Here is a 15050-nt window from a genome sequence, read left to right on the forward strand (position 1 = left end):
ATGTGCTTTACTGAATAGTAAGTGCAAGTTTTCTGTAATCAAACTGAAGTTTCATTTGGCAAAAAAGTAGGTTTTTGCAGGTAGGATGAGATAGTTTTTATTTTGAACAGTATGTTATTGGTAGTCCGGTTCTGCTATGGTACTGAGATATTAATGTATTTTAAATAATGTAACTTCTTTATTTTCACATTAGGAGAATGACATCTTCCTGGGCTGGGAAAAGGGAGCTTACAAGAAATGGGGAAAGAGTAAGAAAAAGTGCTCTGATCTAACACTAGAGGAAATGAAAAAACAGGCTGCGGTCCAGTGTCTTCGCTCTGCTTCTGATGAAGTAAGTTTTGGGCAATTTAATAGATTCTTAAGACTTGATGACCTTCTTCGTGTTAGATACATTTACCCTGTTATGTTTGTCTCTTAATTTGTGGCTTCTTAAAATGCAAGTTTGTCAAGAGCACTCAACAGTTCTTTATTTTTATTTAGGAAGTTATGAAATCTGTGTATGGCAGCAGGATTTCACAAAAGAAACTATGATATAGTGTCATGCTTTCCTTTTTGTCTTCACCTGTTGTTGTCAGGGACAGTTGCAATGCACCAGTTTGTTTTGAAATTACCACAAAGCCTTGCATAAAGATATTTCTTAAAATTGTAAATTTTCTTAATGTTGTGTGCAAGCAGCAAGGAGTGGAATATTTGGGCCAGAAAGTCATCTTGCTTTATGTGCACTGTATGTGTAATACAGGATTGCTAAAATAAATGCAATGTTCAGATTACCTCATTGAGTGGAAGTGGAGTTGAAGTACACTGACTGGTTAACTTCAGGAGAGATGAAGGCAACTTGTTGAAGGAAGATACCAGATGTAGCAGTTACCATGTAGCTTAATGGAACAGTGGAGAAAGGGAGAGACCAGCAAAGGATATGTTTAAAAAGTGAAAATTTTCTGTAGCTCAGGTCAAGGAAAGCACTCCATGGAGATTCTTCAGACAGCACAAATTACAAAGTCAGTCCCTTAGTTTACAGAACTACAAATACTCTGATCTGTCACTACTGTAAGACAGAACTCTACCCTGCCTGGTTGCATTATTGCTCCATACAGCTTCCTGGTCACAGTTTGTGCAAGCTGTGTGGGCAACTTGATTGGGAAAGTGAATCAGTTTCCTGAGATTAACCTGTTTGGGGCGGAGGAAATATTAACCGAGAGAGGCTTGCTGGTCAGATTTGTAGCACAGACACCAGCGCCAGCAAGAATGAGGAAAGTATGTGTACAACAATAATGAAGGAAGTGCGGTTGATTTGCAACCTTCAGTAGTTTTGCTATCATAAACTTACTTAATGTTTGTGAAGCCACTTAACATTTCAAGTTCAGTTAATACAGTGCTAATTGCCAATTGGGAGATATCTGAACTCTCATGTTCCCACTAGTTACTGTCCAAGAAGGGTGATGCTAAACATAATTTTGTTGGTAACTTGCTCTGCTCTCATAGTTACAGAATATTGATATCGGCACTCTATCATAAAAGTTCACTTAAATATGAAGCAAATGTAAGCAATAATTGCAAGAAATAATGTTGTTCTTGAGGATATGACAATTTGTATACATATGAACAACAAAAAGTAGTAGTCTCCTACATAGACCACAGGAATATGGATGATTAATTCTTGACTTCAGAAATGACTCTCCTGATGTGTTTTACATAGCTGAAAATAAGGGGAGCATCACTTAAAGTTAAATTTATATAGAGAAATCTAGTTGAAAAGAAGTAGGTAGATTTATTAATAATCCTTGGTCTGTCTCCACGTGGGAAATTTGTATAATCTGAAACAGAAGGGAAGAAGCTCTTGAACTAGCATTCTGAAAGAATACCTGATCTAGATGAAACTGCTTCTGCAGGGGAGTTGGACTAGATGATCTCTAAAGTTCCCTTCCAACCCCTACCATTCCATGATTCTATGAAAGGTTGTACAAGTAACTTCCTCCTTTGATTTCTGCTCACCCTGTCAGATTTTTATTGTTCAATATTAACCTATAGTCTACAGTTTAGATTTGTGTTATTTTGGTCCTCTATTGATTTCTGTTGCATGCTTAGGCAAAAGTTGCTGTCTGTAATGAGATTGTAGGTCATTGTCTGTGTGTGAAAATATATTTTTTTAAAGAGTGGAACCTTTAAACATATAAAAAACCAAAAAGTGTTCTGTAGGTAAACACATGTATTGCATAAGAGAGGAATACAGATATTTTTTTTTATGCCTTGGAGTTGAGGGAAGGATGTTAGTGATATAATAAAGTAAGAAGTAAGGTATCAGTAGTTTTTGGACTGTAAAGCATAGTGCTAAAATGCTATTTCTGCTGAGGCATTTGAGCTGCTTCATGTAATGTTACTGGTTTAATCTCTACAAAACGATAAAAATAGTCTATTAACTGTAGCCAAAATTGATGTGTACTGGTGAGAAGCATTTATAAAAACTGTTGAAATACAAATTAATACTTTATTTTGCGATTTTGAATGGCTTTAGATTGTTTACCTGTAGAGATTTTTTTTGTGTGTGTGTCAGATAAATGTGTTCATTAGGATCTTCATAAATACATCAACTAGCAGCTTTGTTCTCACAAGTTTTTTTTTCTTCTTGCAAGGGATCTGGCAATAGTCCCTGGGTGCAGTTCTGGAGCTTACTTTTAGTTTTGCTATCTTTCTGGGATCTTTTGTCCAAGTAGGTGGATATGAAAATACCAATATCCTCACATGGACATGGAACACTTGCTCTTCCAGCCTAACCTCTTCTTTCAACCTTACAGAAGCAAAGCAAGCAAGGCTGAGGTAGCTCTATTACTGGGAATAATCAAAAGAAGTCAGTGTATTTAAACTTAAGTATTTTTAAAGAAAATTGTATTTAAGTGAAATGGTTAAGAGTGTTTTACCCTGTATGTGTCTGTAACAAGAATATATATCACAGAATCTTAAAGATTCGAAGGGACCCCAAAAGATCATGTAGTACAACCCCTCTGCCAGAGCAGAACCACCCAGAGTAGGTCACACAAGAACTCATCCAGGTGGGTTTTGAATGTCACCAGAAAAGGAGACTCCACAACCCTCACAGTGAAGAAATTCTTCCTTGTATTTCTTTGGAACTTCTTAATTTCCAGCTTACACTTGTTGCTGATTGTCCTGTCATTGGACATCACTGAGAAGAGCCTGGCTCCATCCTCCTGACACCCAGCCATTACATATTTGTAAATATTAATGAGATTACCTCTCAGATGGGGTGCATCCCATTAGAGACATTGGATTTATGTACACCCAGATTAATCCTTATGTGTGTGTGCACAGACACAAAAAAACAACCAAAAAACCCCCAAACAAAAAAAAGAAAAGCCCCAATAGGACTGTGGACTTCGGGATTCTGCAGCCTGATAACGTTTTAGGGGGAAAAAGTGTGCAGAAGATGAAAAGGTACTGAGGGTTATTAACAACTTTTTGAAGTCTCATAGGAAATGACAGAGATTCAGGTACTGTGATTTTGCTATTTAGTTATTTAAACCACTAATATGTTGAGAAAATGCAGTCAGTCTGCCTCCTCCCCTCTACTTAGTAATCAAAGGTCCTAAAATTGGGCAATCACTTAAAAAAGGTGCCTGGTAGAGAGAGGAAGTAATGAAGTAGATCATATGAAAAAGGAATACTGTTTTGTCAGTCTTTTATTATGAGTGAAATAGAAGAATAATGCTGTAAAACATTAGTCTGAGGCAGAAAGACAAGATTCTAGTTAAAATTTCATGGTGTAGAAAACAAACATTTGACTTCAAAAGCCTTCAGTTTAGTGTTCTAACATTTCCTAAGTTATGAAGTAAGACAAGTCAGAGAAACTGCAGGCTTTTGACTGCTCTGCATCACTGTCTTGCAGTGGCAAAGCAGTTGTGGACCAAGTGCTTTTGTGAGAGTAGGCCTGATTTTGACAAATATTATCTGGTATGTGTAAGAGTGTAAACTGTTAGTGTGTATATGTTCTAAGGACAGTACTTTCTGTGTGACAAGCATTTTGGTGTCTCAAATTGTCTGTTTGGCTGCAAATGCTCTTGATGCAGTCAGAAGCAGAGAAAATGTAAATACATTGCAACTTGCCAGAAAATGAAGATAGAATTATGGTGAGAAGAACTTTTAAGACAAGTGCTTTAATGTAGCAATCAATTGCTATTCTTAAAGCAATTCCAAAGTTTTTTTTTTTTCGAAACCACTTGAATAGAGTATAAATAGCAGTTCAAAGACATGCAGAAGAACTGTTGAAATTCTAAAAAGATTGTTAATACTGACCTTGAGTAGAGATTTTTTATCTTAAAAAAGATAAAGAAACTTTAAAATGTTGATTTGCAATTTATTTGTCGCAATCAATTTGGCAAAGTAGCTGTGTCTATTCTAACAAAACTGGGTAAAAATCCCCAAGCCAATAACTGTTTAGGACTAGGAAATGTTTATGTAGAAATTACAGCCTCACAGTAGTAGTAAAAACTTCTATTTCTGTCACGGTGAAATGGCTGATTTGTTTGATTAAGTTTTTCAGTAGTTGTTGGTTGTTTTGTTTATTTAAATTCCTCTTTGGTATACCTAGAACTCTAGAAGGCCAATTTGTTCACATAGAGAAGCATGTATGGTTTCTGAGGTGGACTTTTTGTTTTCAAAGGGAAATCTGTAAATTATTTTGGATTTGAATAATGAAACCCATTGGTAACGAGACAGAAAACAGTATTGTTGAGATTCAGTACTTGAGTAAAAAAATCAAGAGTTTAGAAATTCGCCTGTGTTGTATTTTTGCAGGGTGGATATTGTGAGAGCAAGATTGCAATTAAAGGTTGCTTAATGAGACTCTGTATGAGACTTTACAGTAGGTATATTACCTAGCAAAAATATTTAAATTATTAATGTTGCCTGCCCATTGGTCATAAATCCAAGCTTAATTACCTTTTATTTGACTATTTTTCTGCTATGTTGCACGGCTCAGTAGAGTAAGCAGATTTGCAGCTGTGCTGTGGCAGTTCCTGTGTAATGTAGTTCAATCACTGAACACTCGCAGTATTGCATCTAAAATTCCACCCCAAGATGGTGCTAGAGTTTCAATTAAAGCAATCGATGCATCTTTATTCTGCTGAATAGGATGTATTTTAGAATGAGCAAAGGAGCCCATTTCATGTGTAGGTTTCTTACTACACATTGCTAGTGTCTAATGCTGCTGATCTCTCAAGGTGTATCCTAATGGGATTTTGGCAACGTTGTCCATTTCTGAACTAACTAGGCTGCTAAAATCTGCTGATACATGAAATAGTGTGCAACATGTTAAAGTGAGGATTAGTCTTGGTTGATAGATTCCACAATGAATTTTGAACACAAAAACAAACAATGCCTTCCGTCTCACTGTTCTAAGAAGTTATTTGGTTGGGAGTTAACACTGAAATGTGATTCTTAACAGCAATTTCATTGAAACGTAGTCAGATGTGGGCATGCTGTTGTTTGCTTACTTAAATTATGAGGGGGGAATAGAACCCTTTTGATGTCTATATTATCATATGAGAACACTTAAAGGAGCAATTGTGGCTCTAGTGAACAGTGTTGTTAAGGATTTGAAATTATAGTCTTACTCACAAATGTACCTGACTTTCAGCACAGATTTGAGATGTGTCTAAAAGAAGATTCTGTTGGAAATCTCTTAGCATTTGTCATCGTTCATACTCTTTAAGTGCAAAACTGTCAAACCCTGCATACAGTTATTGCAGTTCTGAACATAAACCTTATTTGAAGAAATAAGCTCCCAATCAGGCCAAATTAATAACCAATTGGTTATTATTCCATATCTGAGCATGTTTTTATTGCTGGATTACTCTGGCCAACTATAGTGGTCTGCAGAGATGATGGTATCTGTGTGTCAGTTAAAACAAGGCACCATTGTGTTTTCTAGTTTGCAGGAGTGGTGTGGGAGAAAAGAGGCAAAAGGACTTGTGGAGTCTGTAGTGTAAGGTCTCTGTTTCTTTCCTCCTTATGTAGGATGCCAGAGCAACTAGATTATTTAAAATTCATTTTAGTCACTGATTTATTTCTGCTGTTCTCTGCTTCTCTGTTTTAAGCCAATATTAATTAGTAATAAACTCTGACCATTATGCTAGGGTATCAGGAAATCAGACAGTATACATAAGATGGTTTAGGTGATTTAATTTGGGCATCCTTGTATAACTAGTAGTCTCTTGCAACCCCTACTATTCTATGATTCTATGACATGAACGAGAGATGAGTAAATTAGGTGCCCAAAATAAAGTGACTTTATTTTTAAAAATAAGGAGACATATTAGTCAAAAAGCACTGCAAGGAGGATAACGAAAGTACGGGGGTGAACACCATTAATGTAAAGATAAAGGACAGCACAAGAATGAAGCAAGTGGTGTAAAAGCCATCTTGATCAATCATAATATTGAAATGCTGAAGCTGCTGTTATAAAATCTGAATTTTTTAAAGGAAAGAAATAAAGTTAAAACTTAGAAAATAACCATAATGCTTCTTAAAGCTAGCTAGTAAATAGTAAATGTATCTGAGGATGATTGTTCAATTTTTTCCAGGAAATGCCAAAACACTTTACAAAACCAGTGAATATCTATCTTCTGGATCATATCCAGTTGTCCCACTGGAAGGGGGTATACAGGCTCTTTTTAGAACACACAGCATTATTTAGGAAAGAATTTTCAAATATTTTCAGGAATTTTAGACAATTGTTTTGAAAAATCAATCTAGAACTGATGTTGCTCAGCTTCCTTGGTGAGAAGGTCACCACAGGGTTGGAAAATTAGGAAAAATTCTTTTTTCCTTATGACTTTGGCCTTTAAATAGATAATCGTAGTAACACATACCTAATTTATCAGGTTTCTGAAGCTGCTGCCCTGAGCATAGTAGTAACTTTAACAGAAGTTGACAGAACTTTCAATTATTACAATTTTTGTGAGGTTTTTCTTGATACAGAAAAAGTATACATTGAACTGGAGAAGCTCTTTGTGAGAGTTTTGGCTACACGGAAGTTACCTTATAGTATTTGGGGGAGAGGCATTTATTTCCCAGTTTACATCAATCCATCAAAAGTAAATTAATGCTGAACTGGGATTTCTTATGTTCAGGATTCTCCTATACTATATAGAAAATTTGGCCTTGGAGACTGAAAGCTCATGTTCGATGTGATTGAGCAGGTCCTCTCAATGGTAATAACAGCAAAATGAGACAAGGTTTTCTCAGCAGCAGCTTATCTCTGATCAGTTTGCTCATGCACATCTTCAGATGGAGAAGGCAGTACAGTCTTTCAGATACACCAGCATGGCCACAAAAAAGGCCAGAAAAGTCAGTTAATAAAGCTCTCCTGAGTAATGCCTTATGTTTCATCACGGAACAATGTTATTAGATGATAATCTTCCTTAATGTAGAAGACCTGTTTTCGCTAAAAACTTGAGTTGGAGTCCATTACAAATTCTCATCATATGCACAAGCAGACTACAGTGAATATGGCATAATACCTACTGAGGAAACTTCAAGTGTCTTTTCTGTATTTTGCTTGATGCAGAAAATAACTCTTGCATAATTGGTGGGAATGCATTTTAAAAAGTGAGTCCCATTTCGTTGATAATGTAGCTAAGAAGATTTCAGCATCTGCAAGCTGAAATACTGTGATTAAGTGAAATCTCAGCAGCACTGCTTACAAGGATAGTCTTTTTTTCGGCTTTAAGTCAGCATGTTTGTTTATAAGTGATGAATAAGAATCAAGAAGAGTAGTTTCTCAAGTGGAGATTTATCCGTTCTCGGAGGAATAATTTTTATGTCAATGTAGCCCACTATGAGAGGGAGCTACAAGAATTAAGTTTTAAATAACAGAAGTCAGATTAGCTGCTCCAGTAACCTACATGTAGGGATGGCGTGTTCATTTTAAGTCAACTGGAGCTGGTAGTTGACCTCTTTTATCTAGCATTAGCAAATAACATGTGCTAGGTGGTGTCAAGTGGTGAATTACAGCTCTGAAATCTGAGCCTGATCCTAGATATGTGTTTTAACTTTACCTATTGCTTTCACATTGCTTGAAATTTCTTGGATTTTTGTGACATTTAAGTCATTTTGCTTGGAAATCAACATTCTAAGGTTTCAAATTCAAGATAATTTGAATCAAATATTCATGAATCTCAAAGGAGAGGCTAATACACAGAAGTTGTTGTTCTTGACTAGCCCAATATCTTGTAAATCAATTTTCAAATGGAAACATGAAGACTTAATTTGTTGTCACTGCTGAAGCACTAAAAAGGTGGTGTGCACTTACATACTCTTAAATGGTTTTTAGTGTCATTCGCCTTATGCTGGAAAAAATTGCATAATGTGAACTGGAACCTTCTTTTGTGCCTTTGAACTCTACCTGAATTGAACACCCCAGGGAGGCTGCTGATTTTGTAACTTTATTTACACAGTGGTCATCTTGGGGGTAGGAATTATTTTCTTTTTTTTTTTTTTATCTTCCTATCTCTTGAGCATCTCTTCTGAGATTATTGCTATCCAGATGCATTATACTGTCTGAGAATGTTAGAAAATGAAAACCTAGACTTTTCTCTAGCTCTCATCATCCTACAAAATATAGAAATAGATGTGTGGTTGCAATGAATCACATTTTATGTCTTATTCAGTTCATGTGGCTTAACAGCTGATTCATATAGAACAGCTACCTAATCCTGCTCTTGGTGACAGGCTACGTGCCAAGAAAACAGTCCCAGTACACTAAAGTCAGACTACCATCTCTGTCTGGAGAATCTTATGACCTGTTAAAAGAATGATTTGAAACTCTAAATATATTGATTTACTTTTAATTTCTACTTTGTTTGAACCTATTTTCTGTGAAAGGTGTGTCTGTATTTTACTCTAGCTGGTTGTGTTTCAGCAGGGGTTTGGACTACAGGAACTCCAGAGGTCCTTTCCAACCTAAACAATTCTGTGCATCTGGGAAAGTGAAATTAGGATTTGTTTTAAAAGCATCAACTAGAAAGCTCTCAAAAACCTAAAAGCAAATGAGTGATTAATTTGTTAAAGTAAAATTAAATGTAACCTTTTTTGTCTTTTCAGAAAACTTAAAGAGGAACAAGGAACTTTCCTCATACCTTACAGGCCTCAAGTAACAAGCCTTATTTAGTCATTATTTACACTGTTCAAAGATTCTGGAGGAAGCTATTAACGCTAGGCTAGCAAGGGACAAAAAAGAGAAGAAAGTTCCAAAAAGCAACTCTTCCCTTTGAGTTATATAATTTGATGGATTTTTTTTCAGTTTCTGTGTATATATTTCTGGTGCATCAGATGTGGAAAACTCATTCTGAATACTGGCTGTCACAACTTTGTTTTCCTTTGTCCAGAATTTTTGTCTGTCGCATCTACACAAATGTGCAGAACAAAATATGTAAGTGCATGGCATTTTTTGGGTCAAAGTACAAGAGCCATCTCAAGGGAGACATTATCACTAGGTGATGGGAAGGGGTGAAACCTCAATAAAAATGAATAATGTTGCTGATCAATGCTATCTTCAGTTGCATAGAATAACCCTGTGAAAAAATAGTGGTTCATAAATGTTTGTTATCAAATTCAGGAAAAACTTGTTAAGTCTCCTGGATGGTGACAATACCCTTGTTTGGAACATTTAGGAGTCATCTTCTAGCAGAGATAAATGTCAATAAGAATTAAAGTGATTTTTTTTCTCAAGAATCTGAGAAGAGCTAATGCTTTGCTGCTTACTAAAATATCACAGAACGTAGAAGCCAGTGCCCACTGTTAGCATAGGCAACATCTTTTAGTGGATTTTAATTTGATATTGTATTGTGTATTTTCCATGGTTCACAATTAATTAAACCGATGATTTAAACTTTATAAAAATATTTCACAACAAACTAAATTTATAGACTTAATATCTTTTGGGAACACTTTCTGCAACTACACATGGTTTGCAACATATGTAAAAAGGCAATCGCGTTGCTTTAAGCTAATGAGACACTACTTGTCATTTCTGACTGCTCTGCTTCTGAAGTAGAGCACATGAAAAAGATAGTTGATTTAAGATTTGGCATTACACGCGTATACACATATAATATATCTGCATGTTGAGGGGGGAACCACAAACCTTTTAATATATATATATTTAAAAGGTGTGCAGGCTTTGCTGATTCTTTTTAATTACTCATGTTCCTTGTTATGCAGAATTTCCTTAATTTGTCTCTGAATAGAGTCATGTTGGTGAGTAAGGAGAACAGTGGCTATTAGAGTCCTGCAACTCCACCAGTCAGATTGACTGTCCTTGTTTCCTGCCGGCTGATCTCAGAAGCTTTATTTATCTGTTAGCATGATCACTCCTATGCCAGTAACATAATACCTGTCCTTTATGTAATCCTTCCCTTGCTTCAACCAGTGGATGAAAAACCAACTTTCCATGGAACTGGATTCAAGTTAAGGCAGGGGAAGAAACCAGAAGTATGTTGGAAAGAGCGGAACGGAATAAAATGTGTTTTCATTGTGGAGGATGTGTTGTTATGCAGAATGTAAAAACTGAAAAAAAATTACTTGCTGCCTTTTGTAGTTTGAATGAGAGAAAATGGTTAGTAGAAATATGGGTCAGTAGTTTAAATAAACTTACAGATAACAATAAGATTGTGGCCTTTCACGGTGGAATTATAGAAGCAGTCATAATTAGGCACTTCCATCTTGGGAAGTGATTTTAAACTACTCCAGTATTTGTACTATTTGGGGACCATCTTTAAATTTGAACACAAGCAGATCAGTTCAGGCACATCTAGTTTTGTTAACTGATTGTTTGTTATTGAACCAAGCCAGTCCCTGGAGTATCTTATTTTCTATTAATGGGGTTGCTGCAACTACAATTTACTAACTTCCACAATGAAAAAGTGCACTAACTAAATCTCATGTTTGGAAAATGACACTGACATGTACAAAATAATTGCTGAGGCATCAGTTACATGAAGTCTGCAGCTTCTTTTTCTATACTGCAGTAAGGGTTTGAGCAAGTGGTCTCTATAAATTTGGCAATTTGCACAGTGGCTTCCCCCCCTCCTGTTTTTTTTTTTTTAAAGCTACTGCTGGCTACATCAGTGTGCTGTGGGCCAGCACGCAGTCTGTCAGCTGACTCAAGTATTAGTTTCATGGCACAGGAGGAAATGAAGTGTTTGATTCCTAAAGTTTTCACTTCTTCAGTATAATGGTGAGCAAGTTGTTGTCTGTTTGGGGGGATTTTTTTGTTTTTTGACATGATGATGTAATTAAGGAAGTGAATCTATATGCCTTAGATTTTGCATGTTTGCTACAGGTGTCCTTTTGATTAGGCAGTTTGGAGAGCTAGGCAAAAACAAGGCCAGCTCCTCCTCTGTTGCCCTTTTGGGGGGAGGAAGGGGGAGTCAGGAGTGATCTAGGCATAAAATGACAACTATTACAACTGTGTAGATTTATTCATATTACTGTGCTACTTAGTACTGTCTTGATGATTTAATTTTTGTTGTTAAATTTACTAATATAGAGGATGCCTTCTAAAGTTTTAATATTGCTAAGTCATCCTCAGTTAACTATGTGGCATAAAGGTTTATTTTTAGCACTTCAGTGCAGCAGTGCAGTTAGGAATAGAAAACTGGTTTCTCTTTTGACTGCAAATAATTACAATTTGGAAGTTAGTGTACAAGTCATTGCTTCAGTATATATTTTTTCGAGTTTGTCTGACAGAATTGAACAAGCTAGTTTCAGTGTATGAATTAGTATTGTCTTTTCTATAATAATCTCTTGTGCTTTGGCTTACATGTATTAACGCTTATCAGCAATTTCTAGCCAGTAATCAGGAGAGAGGAAAAATGAAATCTTTGTGCCATCATGGTGAAACACCAAATCCATCTCTATATTTCTGTAACTCAATATTTGATCTGCTTTGGAGAGAATGCATATTCCATGACTATATGCACAGAACATCATGTCAAATTCAGAAGTTTAGATAATTTTGTAGGAGTTTTGTACAAGGAATTTTGTACAAGTCTCAGTCTCCAAGTATGACAGGGACAAGATGGTGGAGTTGTTATTGAGGAGACTGCATAGGACACAGGAAGCTGCACAGGAAGTTCTCCCTCGTTACAATACCCAGCTGTATGGTTGGGTGTGCAGGCAACTTCTTATGTTCTTCTCACTTGTTTTGCATAGAATGGCCTCACAGAAAGGCATCACTGCCTTTAGTTATGATTCCAGCTTTCTGTTTGTACTTATGGAAAGTGCAATTTCCAGGGATGATCCTTGATCATCAAAATATTGAGAACATGAATATCTACGCTGTACCCACCTCACCTACTTTTCTCCATCAGTAATAGTCATTTCAGGCAGTAGATTGGTATTTAGTATTTCATTGACTGGTATTCAACTTAGATTCCATTAGAGTACCCTGGGATTTTCCTTTTTGGGACAACTGATAGTATATTATATTTTGCTGTTCTGATTCTGTTGCTTTATCTAGAACTGTGCTTACAAGTCTGGGCAGATAGTAAATGCAGAAGCGTGTGAGAATAACAGCAAAAGAGGGTTTAAAAGGAAACTTGAGTTTGTGGAAGGTTTATATGGAGGAATAAAGGAGGCAAATAGAGGCTCCTAGAGGGGAAAAAAAGTCACTCTGCTTTCCTGAGCAAACTCCACAATGTTTAATAAGAAAAAGCCTGGACATTGTAAACTGACAAAGCTATGGAATACATTTTGCATGAAGATACTATAGTAGCTTTTCTCCTCTCTCTCTGCCACCTACATGTCTTCACACTGTTCTACTTTTCACCTTTGCTCCTGATATTCTGTATCCTTTTAACAGCTCCATTCTCACAGGTACAAATTGTGCAACCAAAAGGGTCAGACTTAGCTTATTTAAAATGCATTTTTAGTCAGTTGATTCTTGAACTTTCATCCTGAGAGTCTAGGCTAAATACTAAGTGATGCAGTGCTGTGAATGTGACAGTGCAGTTTTCAAAACCTTGGGTAAACAATGATGCGACAATGTGACCTGTAGTTTGAAACCTATATGTGAATGTGTCTACGTGCTTTGTGGAATCATTTTGACCTTTAATTAATTTAGAAGAATGAATTTATACCTAGTAATAATTTTGGTTGGTTTTTGATGTGTAATTACTGTGCAAAAAGAAAAATGTCTGCTGAGATGTGTTTATTGTATTGATCTCTTTCTACAAAATTATTATTTTTTTGTAATTTATGTTTTGGGGTTTTTTTCCTCTTTCCTCTCTCTGTGGTTTTGTCTTGTAGAGCTCTGGGATTGAAACTTTAGTGGAGGAGCTTTGCTCCAGACTGAAAGACCTTCAAAGTAAGCAAGGTGAGGAATAAATCTTCTGAGGCCATATATTTGTATATATTGATGGTGTAACTAACGTTCTGAGACGTGGGGATGGGGGAGCAGGCTGTTAATTCAGTAGTTTCTAATGCAAGAATGCAATTTTAAAATGCGTTTGAATAATTGCAGTAGTTTAGGCAATTCTGTACTGTACACTCTGTTTACTTAAGAAGTAGCCATTCACAAATGGAATTTTCTTCCTGAAAAGCTCTAAGTGTTAATATCCAGCTATGCTGCTTTTTAGTAAGTATTCCATATTCAGCATCCCTTCTCCCCATCAAAAGAAATCAAAATATAATAGGCTTGATTCTGTTCCTTTTGTGTATTGATGTTTGCAAGGAATAGATTGGCCTCAAAATAGTTATGCTTAGCTGTTCCTGTGAAAAGCATCCATTGCATAGAGGTATACTTCAATTTCCGGGCTTTAGGGAATGATAATGGAATGCCTTATGTTGTCAAGCTTAGGGCAGGTGCATAATAGATAATGCTAGTGTCTGCAATGAAAGTTGCATCACCCATAAAGGCACATAGCAACAACCTTTGACTTATTGATGCCCTTATGTAGTATAAGGGATACATGTTTACCTCCTTAAAGCATGATTTTCACTGTTTCCATTTCATTTTTCTCGTTTTAAACAGTAATTACTACTCAGCTCTTAGTATTTTGTGGTGCTGTGCTGTGGACACGTTCTTACTGAGATGTGGTGATGCTGACCACTTTTTTTGGACAAAAAAAAGTAAAATTAGTGTATATCTCACAGTATTTGTTGAGCAGTTTACAGATTTTAATATAAATAATTAGAAATGTGTAGAGCCACCTCTCACACAGGAAATATGTCTTTACATCCACCCAAAGCACAGCAAGCACTGCAACGGTATTTCCTCTTAGTGAAACACGAGAAGTTTGATGCAACCATTCACAAAAATACTTACTTAAATAGTTATTATTTTTAGGGGTTTTTTAAAATAATCTGTTTTCATATGTAGCAATGCTAGAAGGAGATGAGAATTTGGATATGAAGTAACTGAAAATTCAATAGAAGGTCTCCTTGGGGGGTCGTTGTTAACCATGAACTTCCCTGCAGGTTGCGTATCCAGTCATGCTTGGTGAAATTCGCAGGGTTTAACAAGACAACTGTGGAAAACTTTAATCTTGGGTGGTAACTTGTAATTTCTTTCTGTGTAAAACTTACTTTAAATTGTTCTGTTATTTACAGTGTTTTATAGAAATTTACTACTATTAAAGATATATATCCTGGTGCTTTTTATTAAATACTGTTATAAAATACACTGGCTTTTTGAATTTTTCTGTTAAGCATTTGGAATTTTCTTCCAAAACAGAGGAGAAGATTCACAAAAAGTTAGAAGGCTCTTTGTCTCCTGAGAATGATTTATCTCCCACAGCAAAGGATCAAGTAGAAATGTATGCATATTTTATTGTTATTATTATTATTATTATCTGAATTACTTTTCTCCTTTTACTCTTATATTTTAACACAGTAAAGTTTACTTAGTGGGGAATCTTGAGTTTTGTGGATATTAAGAAATAAAGTTTTTTCCCTTCCATCTCATTTTGTTAATCTCATATATTTAAATATAAGCATTTGGTACCAAGGGCTAGTTTAATTCTGGCAAAGTCCTGACT

General features: G+C 35.9%; 1 protein-coding gene across 9 annotated transcripts in view; it reads left to right on the forward strand.

The window, feature by feature from the left end:
* KIAA0232 (KIAA0232 ortholog) overlaps positions 1–15050 on the forward strand; it is a 69347-nt gene that overhangs the window by 35401 nt on the left and 18896 nt on the right. For all 9 annotated transcript variants that reach the window (XM_061991862.1, XM_061991856.1, XM_061991861.1 and 6 more), the window contains 3 exons: positions 194–331; positions 13321–13387; positions 14747–14828. In XM_061991862.1, the coding sequence (XP_061847846.1) occupies positions 284–331; positions 13321–13387; positions 14747–14828 (197 nt within the window). In that variant the 5' untranslated portion in view covers positions 194–283. The remainder of the gene's footprint in view (positions 1–193; positions 332–13320; positions 13388–14746; positions 14829–15050) is intronic.

This window comes from Colius striatus, chromosome 3 (genome assembly GCF_028858725.1).
Source record: "Colius striatus isolate bColStr4 chromosome 3, bColStr4.1.hap1, whole genome shotgun sequence".
NCBI classification, from domain to species: Eukaryota; Metazoa; Chordata; class Aves; order Coliiformes; family Coliidae; genus Colius; species Colius striatus.